The sequence below is a fragment of the Pollachius pollachius genome, assembly GCF_949987615.1.
Source record: "Pollachius pollachius genome assembly, chromosome: 4".
NCBI classification, from domain to species: Eukaryota; Metazoa; Chordata; class Actinopteri; order Gadiformes; family Gadidae; genus Pollachius; species Pollachius pollachius.
In genome coordinates, this window is record NC_136937.1 from 26,608,541 (window position 1) to 26,628,985 (window position 20,445).

Below are 20,445 nucleotides of genomic sequence, written 5' to 3' on the forward strand. Positions count from 1 at the left end.
TTTGTTGGAAATGAAGAGTTTATTACGGAAAGGGGAACACAGCCCCTCTCCGCTGTCTTCAAGGAGGAGGGGAAGCAGCTGTAACAGTCACGAATCAGCGCAGAGAGAGAGAGAGAGAGAGATAGAGAGAGCTATAAAGAGAGCCATAGAGAAAGCGAGAGAGAGAGCCATAGAGAGATAAAGAGAGAGAGAACCACCTCCCTTGTAAAAACAATATTTCAATTGGACTTCAAGTTAAAGGTTAAATAAAGGAAAAATTTACTAAAATAAAAGAACCATAGAGAGAGAGAGAGAGAGAGAGAGAGAGAGAGAGAGAGAGAGAGAGAGAGAGAGAGAGAGAGAGAGAGAGAAAGAGAGAGATGAGAGAGAGAGAGACATAGATAGTGAGATGAGAGGGAGAGAGAGAGAGAGAGAGAGAGAGAGCGAGAGAATAGAGAGTCAAAATAATGTAGAAGACAAAGTACAAATGGTTGCGTGGTTCAGTGATCCTATATCAGTAGGGGTTCCCTCTCTAGTTCTGTCTCTGGGCTGGAGAGTCACAATACACACACATGCGCACACACGCACACAAACGCACACAGGCAGGACGGACATAACGAAAGTGGAAAGTGTAATTTTACATAATTGAAAAGGCCTAGATCTAGATTGCTATACCCAGGGGGACCCAGTCAATACTGCATCAAATCCAAACTGACACAGACAGGGATAATAATATGCGCGGTGCGTATATACACGCAGGGACACGTGCGCCAAACGCTAACGCGCGTGTCCGTTTATTTAACGTCTCTTCCGCGTGACGTTTTATTGGAGCCGTAAAAAAAAAAAAGATATCTAAAAAGCCTGCGGCAATTCCCTCGGGCGCAGTTATTGCGTTCTGGCGATTATCTGCCATCGGCTTTCCAGCACCATCTCGCTCCAGGAGTCCTCCCCCGTGAGAAGGGCCTGCTGCCACTTCATTTCATTTGGACTGATCTGGTGGAGGGGGGAGCAGGAGGAGGAGGAGAAGGCTAATCCCGCAGTATTAAGTCAATCGGAAATGATCGCAGCAGCACGCGGGCGTCCCTGACGTGATCCAGCAGGTGACCTTGTGTACACACACACACACACACACACACACCTCCCCCCTGCTGCTGCACGGGAGTAAATGTCCCTCGTTATGTCTGACAATGTTGTTTTTTTTGTTTTTTTTGCGAATTCGATTTTGCGTGTAACCGCGACGAGGGAGGATTCCTGCACGCTTTGATTGTGTGACGGAGATGTGAGTGGTGTGGGTGTTGGGGTATATTGAAAAAATATAATACCACTGATGCAATCTTGAGGAAAAATGCAATCAATTTTTATTTTTCCCCTGTCGCCCCTCTTCTTTCACGCTCCCTCTACTCCCTCTGCTGACACACACACACACACACACACACACACACACACACACACACACGCACACACACACACCCCAACACATACACACACACACACACAGACACTACCAGACACACACACACACACGCGCGCATGCATGTGGGCGTGCATGCACACACACACACACACACACACACACACACACACGCACACACACACACACACACACACACACACACACACACACACACACACTTACACACTCACACACACTCACGTGGTGGAAATCACCTTGAATCCAACATGAACGATGACAGCCATTCGTCTACTGGACACTTGAAGTTTGATTGAATTTTCCATTAAAACGGCCTTGACGCAGCGCATCTGTCAAGACTCGACGTTGTCGTTTAGTTTCGACTTCCATACCAGCACTGGGAGCGATCCGACACACAGGAAATCCTCAATGTCCCATTTATTTGGCATTTTACGATTTAAAATTCACCTTCAAATGTCAACATTTCTACCACGTTGTGTTCCTGTGTGTGTTTGACCTCATCCCGTTTTTATCCCTCATTCACTGGCAAATGGAGAAGGCAAAAACTAAATGTTAACGTCCAACCATTCTGAATGTTGTGATTTGCATATCTAAAGTGGTCAACGGTCTGCCTGTTTCGTATTCAGACTGCTATCTTTCATAAATGCTTCACGTACACACACATATGCCCGTAAGCTGCGCTCCCATTGGTCTCAACCCTGGTAGCTTAAGCAAAATATAATATAGATATGCGAAAGGGATTACGCATTGCTTTAAGTAAAAGGCCAATATACAATATACATATCGGAAGTCAATGTACTTATTTTCGGAAAAGGGAAAGAAAAGGACTGGAGTTAACCAGCTATATGCAACGTAAAGTTGTTAAACCGTCTGAACCTGAGGACAAACAATTCAGGATTTTAAAAGTAACACTTTGTTATTTGCCTATTTATTTTTGTGATATAATAAAACGTTATTACTGTTCTCGGTATGAGCAGAAAAAATATGGAGTATCACAGCAAACACTTTTCATGAGTGGCAGTGATATTATAACAGTCCTAGTAGCGATAGGACATTAATAGCTGTAGTATTAGCATTAGGGTAGTGGCGGTGTGGTTTCATGTCATTAAAAACAAATATCAAACATGTTTACATAAGAACGGGGCAGATTACAGGCAAAAACAATTAATAACTTAACATATTTACTGACATGCATCAAATAATAGAATCATTTTGCCTCAGAAGAGCAAACCTGTAATCTGATTGGAATTGACAGGCCTTTTCCGGGCTAAATTGAATTACCTGTGTGTGTGTGTGTGTGTGTGTGTGTGTGTGTGTGTGTGTGTGTGTGTGTGTGCGCATGTGTGCGTTTGTCTTGGTCTTTCTTTAGCTGCCTAAGGATGATTGCTTCCTTGGGAGAAGGTGCCACATTAGGTTAGTGATAATTGGATTTGCAGCGGTGTGTTTTTTTGTTGCATTTACATAATTTCAGACGCAACGTGACGCCGCCATTGGCTGCTGCTTATTGCCCAAACTGTTTTACTGTTGATCCCCAGGTGTGCTGGGGGAAATGTCGAGAGGCACTGTCAGACGATTATAATGATTATGGATCGCTGTTGTTGTTTGTGGATTATGGATTGGTACGCAGATCGTTCAAGGATAAATCGAGGCATGATTGTAAGATTGGCTCTCTACCTTACCATCCGTCTTTCATTTGCTTCGACTCTGCTTTGCTAAGTATTGGAAAGAAAAGCATTTCTAACAACTATTTGCCCCTGACATTACAAATACAGTATATGCGAATTGGAATCGATTCGCATGGGTATTCACTGCTTCGTCTGTTTCATAATATTTGATGGGAAACATCGGAATCTCAGCGTAGAGCTGTCTAGAACCTGTACGCGTATCATGGACTGTTTCATGGAGAGGAGGAATCTTGTGCAACAAGTCGAATGCGCTGACAAGCCCTGGTGTTCCCTCTGAGGGAGAGGGCTCCCACTGGCAGAGCACTCACTCACACACAAATCCAAAAATTTCCAGCTAAACCCATCGCACAGAAAAGCGACCGCTGGTGTCACGTTTGAAGGGAAAACAGCTTAACGAGTTAAGACATAAGCTTCTTCTTCTCCGTCGTTTTTATCCGGACTGTGGTGTAGCCCACGCGTTCCGGGACGGGACGGGGGAGATAGCCTTGTTGTTCTCCCATGTTGAAAACGCAGAGAGTTTGTCAGTCACAGAGACGGCGTCGTGGCCCCTACTGACTCCAGACAGATGCTGAGGGTTCCTCTGTCGGTCCGGTGGTAGGAACAGAGAGAGAGAGTGGGTGGTGGTGGGAGACTGGGGACATTAAGAAGAGTTAAGCTAAGAGCGTTGGGGGGGGTGAGGGAGAGGTTGGTGGAGAGGGAGTTTGAACGTTGTTCATTCCAGAACAAAGCAAAGTTGTTGAGAAAAAAGTAGTCGAAATGCAATTAAATTCCGAGAGAGAGAGAGAGAGAGAGAGAGAGAGAGAGAGAGAGAGAGAGAGAGAGAGAAAAAACAAGAAATAGAGAGGCATAGAGAGTGAGACAGAGATAGATTCAACATACGTCCACATGGCGTCTCGGGCCTGACCTAACTCACTGGATGACAGCACACATGAATCCCATCGCGGTGGAAGACGACCACGCTACAACCCATGACCCCTGGCTCCACTTCCGCCGCCACCTGACCCTCGACCGCCTGCGTCAACTTCGGGGAGAGGTTCATCGGATTCAATGGACGGGGATCCCCTGACACCACGGGCGTCCATCATACCTCGTTGTCAACCCTCCTCTGGAGTTCACCCAGACACACACAAAACACACACTTCCTGTAGCGTACGTCGCCCCCCACTGGCCCTTGTTCACCCCTCGCTTGCCCACTCAAACACACTCTTCCCTCCTCTTCATCTTGGAGAGCGCTTGTTGTGTGTGTGTCGTTCCCCGGCACGGTGATGTAGGTCACGTCGGGACCGAAGGAGGGCTTTGTTTTGTATTTTTAATCGGGACTAATTGCGTCCCCAATGAGTCCAGCTCTCCGCGGCTCCGCAGTCGTGTCGCTCCCGCCGCATACATAATGAGGGCGGAGGCGGCAGTGACGTAAGCGTGGAGCGCTGGAGGAATGGAGACGATATAAATATATATATATATACACCACCTCGGAGGAGACAGGACGCGTTCCCACTGGGTAAATGAAAAACGAAATGAGTTTGGAGCTACAAATGTGGTGAGTCAGACACCGAAAAGATCATAACTGCTAGCGGAAGACTAAGGAGGGGGTGAAAAAAAGCCAGCCAGGCAGATTCTTTATGCAATCTTGTTGTTCTGATAAAGTCTCCCCAGTCCACCTGGGAGATTACACTGGAACCAAGAGGGGAAAAAGTGGACACAAAATGGCTTTTAAGAATTGGTTTTCATTGGCTGTCTTTTTCTCCATACAATTGGATCCAATCCCTGTGTTTCTACAATTTGGGGGATTGGAGAGCTTTAAGTACCCAGATGTTGAGCACAACCAATCAGTATACAACCTGATTTGGCTGATTAACAAAGAGAGGGCGGGGCCAATCAGTGAAATCGTCCCGGCGTGCTGATTGGTGGAAATTGAAAACAATCAGACACTCGACAAGCCATTAAAAACTTCAGAATTCCGGTGGGCCCAATATACACCGAAAGTTGTTTGTAGTTTTGAGATTTTTTTTTCTCTCTGTGATACAAATTCAGCTACTAATTAAGGGCAATCCCAACAGCAGTCTGTGTTGAAGTGACAAGAAGTGATTTCTCAGTACTCGCATACACATCAAGGCCTGCGTTTCTAACTAATGAATGAGCCCAAAAATATTAATGATGGAGAAAACCTGGACAGTGATTCCCCGTTTTCTGAACATAGGGCTATGCACAAAATGAAAACCGCGATAAACCCAGAAAGTGCACATTCAGCCAACGCCATTCTCTGGCCAACCTCCCCGTCTTGAATGTCACCTCTCTGCGTGCGACAAGCCTCCTCCTGGCTCTCCGCCACCGGTGGCGAGGGGATTAGTGTGTCCCCAACATCTCCACGGGGGCAAACTAAATAATACGGATACTAATATCGGCCGCTGGCAGCGACCGGCATGCGACAAGCAACGACCCAACCTTGGGCGAATATACGAGGCGAGTTACACATTGCGGCTGCGGAGAGATCCACGCCCCCTGAATACCAATGGATCACCGACACCAGCCCCTATTTATGAGGCCCTCATTTTCCAGAGAGAGCCCCCCCCCCAAACACACTTTCAGACATGCAAATAAGTCCCGAAAGCCCTGATGCAGCAGAACCAACAGCAAGTCATAAAAGTGTCCGCTGATTCTGCTGCCGCCGCTTCCCTTTTTTCTGAATGAAACGTCTGAATCTCCGCATCCTTATCTGCTCCGAGGGATCAGTCCTCAGTTCCGTCCGGAACCCAGGATTTTCCTGGAATTTGCCATTCCGGACTTTCAAACGTACCCCTGTCATACTAATCTATGTCAAGTATTGAGGGATACTGGGTGCCCAGAGGATGATGTGCAACATTTGAATCCCATCCGTCTGCTGAATGGGTCGGCAGAGGAGAATAATTCATTGCCGTAGACAGACGGCTCGTCTCAGGGCTGACAGGGACGTAATGACGGAGGTCTCCACCGGGCGTGTGGTGGTGCTGACGATACCACTGTATCAATATTCATGGCGGGGGCGGGTGAATAATTGAAGGCGGTTTCCCTCCGGAACCGTAAGACGGTGCAAACAACGTGAGGTCTCCGATAGGATTTATAGCAACAGACAGCATGGAAAAGCTGTGTTGGTGGATCTTTTGTTCTGGTTTTGCTTTGAAGTCTGGAAGCCTGTCACATTGTACACGTCAACCTTGAGTTTGATATAGAGAAGGAAGATACAAATCTCAATCCGTAGCCTTAACCCGAAAAATCACCCTTTTTGTCTTAATTCTTTTTCATGTTTATTTCTTGACTTTGTACGTTTCATTGTTGTTTGCGTCGATCGTGTTGGACTTCAAACGATATCAAGTTAAACTCAGTGGGCAATACACATTACAGAATTGTGTATCTCAATCAAGAGGTACTGAATTGAGTGGTGGGCAGTGACTGTTGTTGAGCTCTTTATCAAAATGACAGTCTTGAGTCTTTAATGTGGACCTGTGAAGGGCTTCAGAAAGGCCCAGACAACCCATAACCCCAAACCCCTCAAAACAGCTTGCCAACCTCCCCCTTGGAACCCTTGAGAAGAAACACATAAGAGAGAGATCCCTCCCTTTCTTGAAGTACAATCAATTAATCATGAACAATCATGTGTAATTATAAATAATTGACTCAGTTCCTGCTGGTGCGTTTATGCTTACAAAACGCCCTTTAATAAAACTACATCTCCCAGCTTCACCCAACAGATCTCATTCCAGCACATGACCATAGTTAATTACTCAAAATTTATCTTCCATAAGGCGTTACCCACAATAAAAACTACATCTCCCAGCTTCACCCAAGATAACTCATTGAGTTAAAAAACTTTATTTACGTTCACAAATAACATTGCAGACGGAGGATTTACCAGCGCCGTCAAAGTCATAACGGTCTCCCCCCCCCCACCCCCAAGCGGGAGGCCACAGTGCGGTGGATCACAGTTGCCAGCGTGAAAACATACGCCATTTTATGGCTTGTTGTTTTATGTGTTTCAATAGAGAGGGCGACGGGGGGGAGAAGGTCACTCGGAGGGCAGGTCTAGTTTTATATTTTCTATATCTTTTTATGGAGAGGGAAGGAAACGGGAAGCGGGAATCGAACCCGCGTCAGTTGAAGGCAGATTGACGACGTGGTGAGGGCGCTAGCGAGTTGGGCCAGCGAGCACCCACATGTCAGGTTTTATGACAGACAGATATGCTTTCATGGCATGAGTGGACAGACGGATGGACATCTGTCTCACTGACGGACAGATGGATGGATAGATGAGGAGGGAGGGAGAGAGACAGAAAGAGAGAGAGAGAGAGAGAGAGAGAGAGAGAGAGAGAGAGAGAGAGAGAGAGAGAGAGAGAGAGAGAGAGAGAGAGAGAGAGAGAGAGAGAGTGAGTGAGTGAGTGAGTGAGTGAGTGAGTGAGTGAGTGAGTGAGTGAGTGAGTGAGTGAGCGAGCGAGCGAGAGAGCCCAAGCGTCAAGCTCAGGCTAATTTGGGTAAAAAGCTTGAACTCCAACTGTCTTCAATCACTGTATGATGAAGCAGCAACCAAGAAAAACAACCCCTAAAACTAAGGCTCAACTACTTAGTCAACCCTGCATGCTTTAGCTTAATAAGCCCCTCATCTGACTCCAGGCTATCAAAGCCCCTAGCCTTCTGTTGCGGCGTGTGTTTGTGTTTTTATCTAAACGTTCGACAACAACGCCGCTAGTTACACGGTTCATTTAACACCGTACTGGGCTGCATAATGACTTGGCGCTTTGATTGTTTTTTGCTATATTATTACAACACGTCCCCTCTCTCTCTCTCTTAAAGAGAGGGCAGACCCTTAAAGAATACTTTGTTTCCCATTGTGTGCGTCAGAATCACACTCGGGGGTGCTGGATTTGCATGATGGGTTCACGGGGGAATGCAGACTTGCAGTTTTGTGTTGAAAGTTTTCTCCATATAGGTCGGGCGTACTGCGTCCCTTTCGGATGCGTGTTGATACGTGGGTTGGATTGTTTTTTCCGTAACGTGCGAGACAGACAAACTAATTTATGCGTTGTGTCTTTTTCGCACACACTGGAACAACAAGGGTAAATATACCCTTCTGCAACCCTTCTGATAAACTTCTTGTGAACTTGTTGGTCACTGGACACAATATTATACACACAGATATATATATGTATATAATACATATTTATACATATATATATATATATATATGTATAAATATGTATTATATACATATATATAATGTTATTCATAAGTACGCTTTGTTATATTGTGTATCAAGACAACTCGATTCCTTAATTTCATGACGATATAGTACATTAAAAGATAGTATTTAATTATTGCCAAGACCTAATTATGATGTTGATTAGTTTGAAACCAAGTGTGATCACAAACGTATTAAATTGGGTACTCTTGCTATAAAATAATAATAATAATATAAAAAAAAGTAATTAATGAATTTATTAATTAAATCAGTAACCAAGTGTGTCATTGATGAGCAGGTAAGGGTTAGGAGTCTTGCCCAAGGACATCTAGAAGTTGACTGGGGATGTTGGGGTTGGAACCAGGAACCTTTTTACAGGGAGACTAACACCCCCTTGTTAATCTTGGCATTATTATTAAGGTAACATGTAGAGAATATAAGCATTTGGATGACTTCAGGAGCAGTCCTCACATTGTTGGTCTGCCACACCTTTTCCCTCCGTTTCCACTGGCTAAACACATGCGCACACACACACGGACACACACATGGAGGGGGCATGCACAAACACACACACACACGCACACACACACACACACACACACATACACACACACACAGAGGGGGCACACACAAACACACACACACATATATATACACACACACACACACACAAACACACACACACAGTGTGTGGAGCTGGCAGATCTTTTCTCAAGGATAAGCTTGAGGACATGGGGGATATCACCCACCTTCCTTTTGAGGGGAGCCAGGGCACCATAAACACCAAAGACCATTTCCACCCCCCCTGGTGGGCTTGTTGCTGGAGAGGCTGCAGTTACTGTGTGAGAGCTCAGCGGGCAGAACGGAGAACAGAGGCAGTCAACAACTCTGTAACTACAACAAAGCTGCTCTCTTTTCCTCCAACCATGGAGAAAATAGCTCAGATTCAATGCATTAAGGAGGTCAAAAGTCGCTCCTTGTTCCCACTGAAAGAGGCAGCACCACAAGGCCTTACTGGTTAGACTATTGATAATCACACTTAGAGGGTCAAGAATGAGTGTGGAAAACTGAAGTTGTGAATGGCACCATGGAGGGGCAATTAGTTTGCTGCGTCGACATTTCCCTGGAGTTAAATTAAAATAGATTAGGATCAAGAATAGTTTTTTTCCTTTTGGGACTTGTCTCAAAATGTCACCTTGCTCTGTTGTGTCTTTCATTAGCCAATATTATAAGTAGGTGACCTGTGAGGCATCCTGATTAAAGTGATGCCCCCGAGTTTATTATAAAACCCGAAATTGGTTACCATGTTTTTTGGAAACAGGGGTTTGTCTGATTGTAATTATATATCAGACACACGCACTCACAGATATACACACACACTCACACACACACACACACACACACACACACACACACACACACACACACACACACACACACACACACACACACACACGTGCACACATACACGCGCACACAGAGTTCCACTTGTCATTGAGTCTTCATAGCCAGTGGCAAAGTTGTGAAAATTTAAAAAAATTGAAATGACATACACATACACACACACAAACACAAATGAATACTCAGTGTGCATAGACACACAGTCACACACACACACACACACACACACACACACACACACACAAACAGGTACATATTGTATTGGGGGGGGGGGCATAGCCAGTTTCTCTTTTGCAGCCCCTGGAACGTTGCCATAGCGATTGACGGAGATTGACAGTGTCAAGTACACAGCTGCTGCTGCTGGCTACAACGGCTCTAATGAGATCTCTTTCTCTTTCCCGCCGTCTCTCAAACTCCCCGCGTTTCCTCCACTGTCGTGGGGCTGACACCTGTGCACGTCAGAGCCCCTTGATCATTCCAGACACACCCAGGCGTGTGCATTTCTTATGCTCTAGTGTCAGCACGTCGGTTAGCAAACGCAATCGCACACGAAACGGCAGAAAAAAATAAAGGCAATATCAGTTTTGTTCAAAAATAAGATTGGATTTTTTTGGTTTTGTTTGTTCGGGTACTTTTTTATTCTGAAATGAAAAAGAAGGAAAAAGCGGTCAAATACACGTTGGTTATCGCCCGGTGTAGAGCATCACCGCCCTGACATCTATTGTCGTTCATGTTCAAGTCTTAGAAAATAGAATCTCCCACAGGCTGCCCACAGCAGTGCCTGAGAGAAATCACAACACATCACACACTGACAGAGAATGAACATCCACTTGGGAATGCGCAACAGCCGCTTCCTCCCCTCACTGTTTAGATACCCGCGGAAGCAGCAAACACTGCCGCTAAACGGAGAAAGCAGATGTTTTTTTTGTTTCTTCTTCTTTTTCTTCTTCTACTTCTTCTCGCTTTCCTCCGTGTACAATAGAAAGAACTCCGGATCCATAAGAAAATAGGTCTGCTTCTGAAAACAACTATATATTATAACAACTGGCGGCCACTGTTGGGTCCCTTCAAGGCGCTTCGACTTTGCGGTAATGGGAAAACGCTACGTGGCACATTTGTGTCACATACTAGGATCTGATTGCTGTAAAACCATTACCCTTTGAACACTTGGTGGTCCTCTTATGTAACACCGTTGATAAAAAGGCCAACTGATACACATTGCATTGTTCAGCCCAAAATACAACCATTGTAATGATAGGGCATTCACTGAATGGTTGATTCATATTGAACAGTTATTTTTGCTCAATCGAAATGTGCAGAATCAACTTGCTTAATTCTTCTATTGCTGGCCCTTTCTGTAACCCATTCTAATATCGCATGGTGCGAAATGGCTAGTGGGGAAATTTAATTTAAAGTATGACAGTCCTTCACCTGACTTGATTGAAGTAATTTCCCTTTAAGTTGTTCACTTAACTGCAATAGGGCCTTTTCCCCCCCTCATTCTGCCTAATACGCCAGTCTGTAAGCCTAGAGGAATCTGTCAACACCCCAGCGACCCAACATAAAGAATTATACACAGGAGAATTGCTTTGGCCGCTGTTCAGAAGCGGGGAAGGCAATCAGTGCGTGGACAATGGCCCTGGATAGCTTGCCAATACGAATTACTCTGCTCCGTCCAGTCTTTCACAAAGTATACGCGGTCGCCCACCGTAGAAAAACAAAAAAAGCATCTCCTGAAATGTTTCCGGGCCTCCCACCAGCAGCTGGTGGTTCAGCAGGCTCTGTTAACACTTCAGGTGCTTCTTGCTGGTCATGTCGTTCCAGATGCGGTGCATCTCCTCAGGGGAGATCTGGTGGACGGTGACGATGCGGCGGTAGCGGCACAAGCTGTACGCCATCTTCCAGTGGTTGAAACCGCTGTTCTGGAAGGGGTGGATGCCCAGCTTGCGCAGGCACACGCCTACGTACACGTCCTCCAGGTGCAGCAGCCGCGTGTGCTGCGAGGTGTTGTACACCAGCTCCGCCACGTCGGCCGAGAACACGTAGCCCGTGCCCGAGCAGAACGGCGGGTACTTGCTGTCCGGGTACAGGTCCCGGGGCATGTACCACTTGCTGCGCATGTCCCGGATGGGCCCGCCGTTGATCACGTAGCCCGTGAAGTACCTCCGCCTGGGCTTAGTGGCGGGCTTCAGCAGGTTGAAGATGAGGTTCTCCATGTTGACGAAGATGTCGCTGTCCGTCTTCAGCACGTACTGGGCCTTGGCACAGAAGGTGGCCACCCAGCGCATGCCCATCATGGTCTTGAGCGTCAGGTTGTGGTACGAGTCCACAAAGTCCTCCACCACGATGTCGTGGAAGATCTGGCTCTCCTGCTCCACCATCTGGTTGAGCACGGCGTCGGCGTTGCGGCCCAGCAGGAAGAGCGTCACAATGCGCATGTCGGCAAAGGCGCTCTCGTCACCCCACGTCTCACGGATGGCCTGCCGCGCGTCGAACTCCTTGTGCGTGGTGCTGATCAGGATGACCAGGAAGGGAACCTCGGCCTCGCACTTGCGGTCCTCGTTGATGAGATAGTCAAAGTCGTGCGGGTTGAGGGAGCGCGTGCGCATGTTGCCCAGGGTGCCGTTCTTCATCTGCCTTCCCGACTGCCGCAGGGGGAAGCTGAGCCCTCCCACGTAGGAGGAGGAGGGCCTCGTGACGCTCAGGTACCACAGGGCGCTGGCCCAGCACACCACTGTGAGCAGGTAGAGGCAGGACACCTTTGACGGCATTGCACGCGCGGTGGGGGGTGGGGGGTGTGGGGTCACTTGGCGGCGGCGTTACCACGGGCGACAGCGCAGGGAATGCAGGTGCCAGGCCGCCATGGGGTCGTCCTATGTGGAGCGGCGCAGCTGGAGGCTGCCTCCGCGAGGGCGTCTCACATCAATGGCGGACGGGGTGCGCGCAGGGGGCCTCGGGGGTCTGACTGGAGAGCGGCGTTAGCGGCGGCGGTGGCACCGGGACTTCCTATCGAACCCATGGCGCCGTGGTGCGATCCGTTCCGTGGAGGGGAGGGCCCATGGCGATCTCAGAATGCATCTGGAATCCGCAAGAAAGAAAGAGAGGAAAGAAGAAAGAAAGAATGCAAGGATGCGGTCAATTGAAATGCTAATTCGAGTGAGTCAAGGCCTTCTACTGTAGAGGAGGCTTTTCTAAAGCTTTGCATATATCAACCCGGGGGCTTGTTGTCCAGGTCGTTCGCATTGTCCCGCTGAATACACAGCGAGCGTTTGGCTGGTTTCTATGAAGTGGGTCTCGGCAAGGGCCTTATCTCTGTCTCGGCTGATGCTGAACACCACCCGGGGCTTGGATCTATTGATATGGACCCTCACCTCATCCACACACCACCACCCCCATGCTGCCGGCTCTGAACCTCGGCTTTATCTCCGCTCCCTTATCCTGTATGGCCCGCAACCCCACCACCACAACCACCACCCCACCCCAGCTCAGCTTCCAGTACAGACCTGCCAAACCCCTCTCCTTTCCTGGCAAGGATGGGGGATCAGAGAGATAGAGAGGGAGCGAGAGAGGGAGAGATAGAGAAAGAGAGAAATGGGAGGGAGGGTGAGGAGAAAGGGAGAGAGGGACAGTGTAAGATCGAGAGAGAGATGAGAGAGAGGAAGAGGGGAAGGGAGAGAGAGAGAGAGAGAGGGATGGGGGGATGGGAGAGATGGGAGAGAGGAAATGGAGGAGAGAGATACAGTGTGAGATCGAGAGACAGCGGAGCAGGAAGGGGGTAAAATAGATTTTTCCCTCTCTCCGCCGGATATGCACCCTGTCGGGTCCTGGCCCTGTCATTTAGGAACATGCAAACCGCCAGCACATCGTAATTACTTTTCTGGTGCTCCTGTTCCAATGAGAACAGAGGTGGCCCCTTTATTATGTCCTTTATTATTTATGAGTGCTCGCATCTCATGGAAGATGGTTGATTAGAATTTTCGCTTGGGCGGACAAACATGTATGGGGATGGGGTCAGCCTGTTCAATCCTATGGCAGGGTGTGAAGAAACCCATTTACATAGTATATACGAACGTGGGTGTGTGTTGAGGTATTTGTGGTCATGTGGTGTTTTTTGAGCGTGTGATTGTGTGTTACTTATGTTTTTTTGTGTGTGTGTGCATGTGTGTGTATTTAGTCATGTGGTGCTTGTTGAGTGTGTGTGTGTGTTTGTGTGCATGTGTTTGTGTGTGTGTGTGTGTGTGTTTGTGTGTGTGTGTGTGTGTGTGTGTGTGTGTATGTGTGAGTGTTGATGTATTTGTTCTTCATGTGGTGCTTGTTGAGTATGTGCGTGTGTGTTTGTGTGCATGTGTTTGTATGTGTGTGCGTGTGTGTGTGCGTGTGTGTGTGTGTGTGTGTGTGTGTGTGTGTGTCTGTGTCTGTGCGATTCCAGAGTCATAGCACTTCGATAGCAGCATAAGGAGCGACAGCTTTGGCAGGAATTCCTGGCATAGTGCTCCCTGAATCCATCTTTCCTTCTTTGAGAGCAGAGCGCTACATCAGACCATATACTTACTACATTTTAGAGCAGTGTTGCTGTGTTCATCTGAACTGTAATTCAAAAAACAGTCTACATGTGTGTGTGGGTACATGTCTGAGTCAGTAGGTGTGTGTGTGTTTGTGTGTGTATGTGCGTGTGTGTGTGTGTGTGTGTGTGTGTGTGTGTGTGTGGGTGTGTGTGTGTGTGTGTGTGCACTTGAATGAGTATGTTGATAGGTGTGTGTTTTTTTGTGTCTGCACTTGTATGGTCTGTTATTAGGTGTGTGTATGTGTGTGTGTTTGTGAGTGTGTCTGTGCACTTTTATCTGTCTCTAAGAAGGTGTATGTGTGTGGGTGTGTGGGTGTGTGGGTGTGTGAGTGTTAGTAGGTGTATGTGTTCACATGTATGTGTCTGTTAGTAGGAGTTTGTGTGTGTGTGTGTGTGTGTCTGTCTGTATGTGTGTGTAGAGTGGATGGGGGGGATTTGTGTGATGATGCGTTTGGTCTTGCGCATCACTGATGAAGAAGAGGGAGAAGATCTCATTAGAGATACTGTGTGTATGTTTGTGTCTGTGTGTGTGTGTGTGTGTGTGTGTGTGTGTGTGTGTGTGTGTGTGTGTGTGTGTGTGTGTGTGTGTGTGTGTGTGTGTGTGTGTGTGTGTGTATTCAGAGGTGGCCCAGATGCTCAGACGCAGTGTGTCTCCGAGTCGGGAGATGGAGCAGATGAAGGAGGCGCCTTGTTCTCCTTTTAACAACCTTCTGAATCCTCCCTCTGTCCCGCACTGCTGGCTGGGCTTCTTTTCATCATGGCTTTCTGTCGCATCTCTCTCCCCCCCCCTTCCTCTTTATCCCTCCCTCCCTCTTTCTCTCTCTCTCTCTCTCTCTCCTCTTTATCTCTCCGTCTCTCTCTCCGTATCTCTCTCTACCTCTCGCTCTCTCCCTCTCTCCCTCACTCTGCCTCCCTCTCTCACTCTCGCCATCTTTCTCCCTGTCTCTCCTTCTCCCCCTCTCCCCCTCCTTCTCTCTCTCTCTCTCTCCCTCTCTCAAACACTATAGCTCTCTCGCTTTCTATTCCTCCCTCGGTCTCAGCCTTCTTTTTTGATGTTTAACTCTATCTTTAGCGCTCTCTCTCTCTCTCGCTCTCTTTCTAACACTATCCCTCTCCATTTCCCTCTCTCTCTCTCTCTCTCTCTATCTCTCTAACACCATGCATCTCCCCCTCCCTCTCTCTCCCTCGTGTTTAGTCGCAGCCCCAATCTCGCTGTTCTGCTATGTGATCTCACATCGGGAGGAGGTTTGAACTTCACTTTTTCATGTTATTCGGTTAGTTCTCCAGCCAGGGGATTGGAGCATATGTGTGTCTGCAGGGGCTCTCCTTCTGTTCTCGCCTCTTGCTCTGTCCATTTCCCTCCCTCCCTGCCTCTCTCTCTCTCTCTCTCTCTCTCTCTCTCTCTCTCTCTCTCTCTCTCTCTCTCTCTCTCTCTCTTTCTCAAGTTTTATTAGGTTTGAACTTTGTGAACATTATCATGTATTTTGGTTAGTCTTGATCTGGGGATTTGAGCCTTATCTGGGACTGCTTGCCCTCTCCCTCTTTCTCAATCATTCGCTTTCTCTCTGTCCCTCGTCTCTCACTGTCTCTCTCACACTATCTGTCTGTCTCTCGTCTCTCACTTTTCCTTCCTTCGCCTCTCTCGCTCTCCGTATCTCTGTCTATCTCTACCTCTCTCTACCTTCAGTGTTTCGATCTGACTCTTCTCTTTCTCTCTCGTTCTCTCCCTCTTTGTCTATCATTCTGTCTCTGCCTCTCTCTCTCTGTCTCTCTCTCTCTCTCTCTCTCTCTCTCTTGTTATTCAGGTGTCAGTGTCAGCTCTCTCTGACCAGTCTGACCTATTTTTTCCAGTCAATCAACAGCTAGTCAATCTCACTCTCGCCAGGCCTTCACGCCCCACTCAGTCATCCCCGGGCGACCAGCCCAACTCCTCTCCTGGCTCCCCATGGCCCCACCCCACCCTTATTTTCCCATCATCCAACACTCATAGCATGATGGCACTGCTAAACATGTTTTTGGCTTCTGTTCCCGTGAAGCCAAAACAGATCGATGATGCGCCTTTATCTTGCAATGCTATCAAAAGTTATAAGCAATATTCGCTCAGGCTCTGGCTTATTTATTCCCATAACCTTGGAACAACCGAGTGATTTATCACTCTAGCTTGACCTTAGCCATGGCTATACACTAGCCATACTTTCGCTAGGAATAATAAGCAATAATTACATTCTTTCCTACAGGTCAGCACAGTGGTAGCTAGAGCTCTTGCTATGGGGGCCGAACGCTCCCGATAACGACCTCTTCTCTGCTAACTGTACCGGTCATCATTGTTGCGTTAATTATCCCGGAGGAAGAAAGCAATGACAATGGAGCACATGGCTAACATTTATGTGAAAAAAGAGGGAGAGATACATAGACTTAGAGAGAGAGAGAGAGAGAGAGAGAGAGAGAGAGAGAGAGAGAGAGAGAGAGAGAGAGAGATACATAGACTTGGAGAGTGCAAGAGAGAAAGTGCGAGAGAGAGAGATACATAGACAGAGATGGAGAAGCGAGTAAAAGAGAGAGAGCAAGAGAGACAGAGAGAGAGAATAAGAGAAAGAGAGAGAGAGCAGAAGAGAGAAAGAGAGAGAGAGAGAGAGAGAGAGAGAGAGAGAGAGAGAGAGAGGGCACAGGCTAGCAGCATAATCAAGTGCAAATCGCTAGGGGTGGAGCATGATCCGCTTCATGGGAGCATTTAGAGCTAAACTGTTTTTTCAAGTAGAATTAGCCTCCGTTGTGGAAATCTTTACACCCAAGGGTCATAGCTTGTCCAGGAATCTTAATACCAGAGCTTTCAAAATGAATAATAAATACAATAAAAAAAAGCAAAGATTAGAAAAATGAATAAAGCTTTTGTGTGGAACTGTAATATATTTATGAAGGCACATTTTTGGGCACTGTTTATGATATTCAGGGTTGTGGGTTGTGGTCCAACCTTTTTTGGAGCCTTCTGTTTGAGGAAATAACTTGTAACTGTAATCTAGAAAAAGAAGAAAACCACTTTGGGAATAGCAAAGCGAGCTCAAAGTTGGAAGTCTTTAAAATAAAAAACACGAGTCACAACACAAAGCAACCAAAAAACTACAAATCCTTCTTTCAACTCAGCTCACGCTGGAAACGGCCTACTGTTTCCGTTTGCAAAATATTGTACAGAGAATACAAAAGAGAAAAAGAGAAATACATCTTCGAAAAAGATGACGCTGTTTCTGCTTACCAAAGAGAAGTGTCGACATCCAAGGAGAAAAATCCTCCTGAAATCATTATAAGTTGAACAGAGTTTTCTTCTACTGGGCCCCCCGGGGCCGACACTGGCGGGGAGAAAGACTACAATAATTGCAGCATCGATTCAGAGCCGTCTTCATAATCAAGTGACCTTTATGAGACGCAAGCAGCGGGTGGCCTGTTGGCGATAGAGGCGTCTCTGTTGCCTTTTTTATCATACACTGCGTGATTAAATACAGTCATTAGTGGGCGGCAGCGCTGACCTCGCCCTAGGGGGGAGGAGGGGGGGGGCATGTGTATGGTGAGCTTCAGATGTGTGTGTGTGTGTGTGGGGGGGGGGGGGGGGGATAGATAGAGTGGGAGAGAGAGAGAGAGAGAGGAAAGAGTGAATGACAGAGAGAGAGAGAGAGAGAGAGAGAGAGAGAGAGAGAGAGAGAGAGAGTGAGAGAGAGAGTGAGAGAGAGAGAGAGAGAGAGAGAGAGAGAGAGAGCTTACAATGGTACACAGGCATCTGAACTTTGTGTAGGGACACAGGGAGGGCATGGGAGAGAGAGCAGGAGAAAGAGAGGGAGAGAGAAAGAAAGAAAGAAAGAAAGAAAGAAAGAAAGAAAGAAAGAAAGAAAGAAAGAAGAGAGAGAGAGAGAGAGAGAGAGAGAGAGAGAGAGAGAGAGAGAGAGAGAAAGAGAGCACTTACTATGGTACACAGGCATCTGGCCTTTGTGTACCTTTTAAGAAAGTGTGTGTGTATGTGTCCTCCCTGTTAGGATTCAGAACTATGTCCGTGTGCGCGTCTGAGCGTGTGAATGCGTGGGAAAAAGGGACATTGAACCGTCTGACCCGCTCACACACTTCCCCGACAGACCCGTCAAAACACCTGAACCCAGATCTGACACCCTACTACAACCACCGGTGGCTCAGTAAAACCTCCCGCCAATTACTGAGACACCAAAACCCGGAGAGAACCGTTGAAGCAGAGATAAAAAGAAGGGAAACGTCCAAGAAGGGCTGTTTCCCCTCCCCTTATCGGGGGGGCCCGCAGAGTGCTGAGGTAAGCCAAGCTGTCAGATAGCAACGTTTGCACAGCTCAACGTGGGATGTAGCGATTATACAAAAGCCATTTTTCATCTCTTCCTCCCCCTAGCCCCAACCCCCCAATGTCGCTTTCTCTCAAAAGAGAGTCAAGTACCGGAGAAGAAACAGAAAATAATCTAGACTTAGGTGAGAAGGGGAGAAACATAAATGCATTATTCATCACAGAGGGAGCGCTCAAGAGGCAATATGTTCCCCGTGTCTGGGAGGACGTTTCGGGGGAGAGATCCGGTTTTTTATCTTCTCCGTGTCGTGTTAGAAAGTGCCCGGGTTCGACGCGCATCGCGGACTTGAGTCCCGGTCAGTGGTGAGGACGTGGGAGGAGCGAGGCGGAGGGGGAATGCCTGGCCTCCATCGGGGAGGGATGGTCTCGTGTTTAACAGTGTGGGGTTGAATGGGGGGTTGATAGTGTGGTGTTTAAATAGTGTATAGTAGCTATTAAAGTGGTGATATAGCGTCTGATAAGGTCTGATAGCGTTTGCCTATTTCCATAAATGTAGATTTAAATGATTATTTAATTAATAATTTATTGTTATTACGCCACCAGGTGTGAGTGTGATTAGCCGTTACAAGCCGTTTGAAAATTCTCTTACGTTTTGGTGACATCTAAAACGATGTTCACCTAGATGCATGAAGGATAGATAAGCGACGCTTGCTACAGTCCACTGGGTAGGCTGGGAGACTGATCTCTCCAGCGTACGTCTAGGTGGACACGCCCACCTGTGATGTCACTAGCGCACAGGGAACAGCCAACTTTCCAACGGCTTGTAACGGCTAATCACAGTCACACCTGGTGGCATAATACTCCCCCTTTAACGAGTGTAGAGGGTGTTGCTGCATGTTGTGGGCTTGTCTGATATGGGGTTTGATTGGCGGGGGGGGGGGTTAGATAGAGTGGGTTGAATATGTATGGAATAAACCACTCTAGGGTGTCCCGTGGTGAGGCCGAGGCTATGTTGGTCCACCCCCCCGGAGTGGTTTATTCCACTCACACCACAGTTGTCAACAATGATTAGCCGCTAGATACTTTCATCTAGGCTATAATTGGATTTTCATCCACTTCAATGAAATGTAAATATTCCTCCACGGCGCTTCCAGCATATTGTTTTTGTGTTGTCAAGGAAACATCTGGTGGGTTTAGTCGTGTTTGACCGTTCTTCATGATGGATTTGAGGCGTGTTGATTTAGACTGTTAAAAGGTGTAGCATAATGGAAAGAAAATATTATTATTAAGTATTTAACATGGTGGTGTGGTATATTATGAAGTTCACTTGTGTGGGTTTCAGTCGTGTATGTCTGAACTACGATAGAGTGCACTTAAGGAGGGTTGGATGGTGTGTGTGTTTGTATTTCAGCCATGTTTCAAGAGAATAACTTTTAACAGCAACATACATAATATTGTATGTATGAATTATAAATGAACACCCTCGAATTCACACACACACACACACACACACACGGCCACACACGCATACACAACCACAAATGACTATGGAAGTACTACACTTTTCCCTAAGCATTGTGAGAGCTCCTAATGGGTACATTTATGCATAAATAAAACACACTCAGAGACACACACGCGCGCACACATGCACGCACGCGCACAAATTATTTCCAGCCCCTGCTGTTGAATATGAGATAACCATGGGAGACTTATAATGGCTAGCCAGTGAAACAGAACTGTTTTATTTTTTTACATTCCACAAACCTCTTTCCACTTGAAGAATAAAGCCCAATTATAAGCTTCCTCAACGTTCAAAAGAGGAATTAATGCGTTAGGAAATTTTAATGGCAACAAATTTAAATAACAACAAACCAAGCAGTCCGTTAA

At 47.0% G+C, this 20,445-nt stretch overlaps 1 protein-coding gene across 1 annotated transcript; it reads right to left on the minus strand.

Moving 5' to 3' along the window:
- Positions 1-10,376: 10,376 nt before the first annotated feature.
- Positions 10,377-17,658, minus strand: LOC307074290 (beta-1,3-galactosyltransferase 1-like). The gene is made up of 2 exons (XM_079734306.1): positions 17,518-17,658; positions 10,377-12,781 (listed from the first exon to the last, which is right to left on the minus strand). The coding sequence occupies exon 2, from the start codon at positions 12,472-12,474 to the stop codon at positions 11,488-11,490; it is 987 nt and encodes a 328-aa protein (XP_079590432.1). The 5' UTR covers positions 12,475-12,781; positions 17,518-17,658; the 3' UTR covers positions 10,377-11,487.
- Positions 17,659-20,445: the final 2,787 nt, after the last annotated feature.

Coding starts and splice junctions, on each gene's coding strand:
- LOC307074290 (XM_079734306.1), bottom strand. CDS start 12,474: ATGCCGTCAAAGGTGTCCTGCCTCTACCTGCTCACAGTGGTGTGCTGG.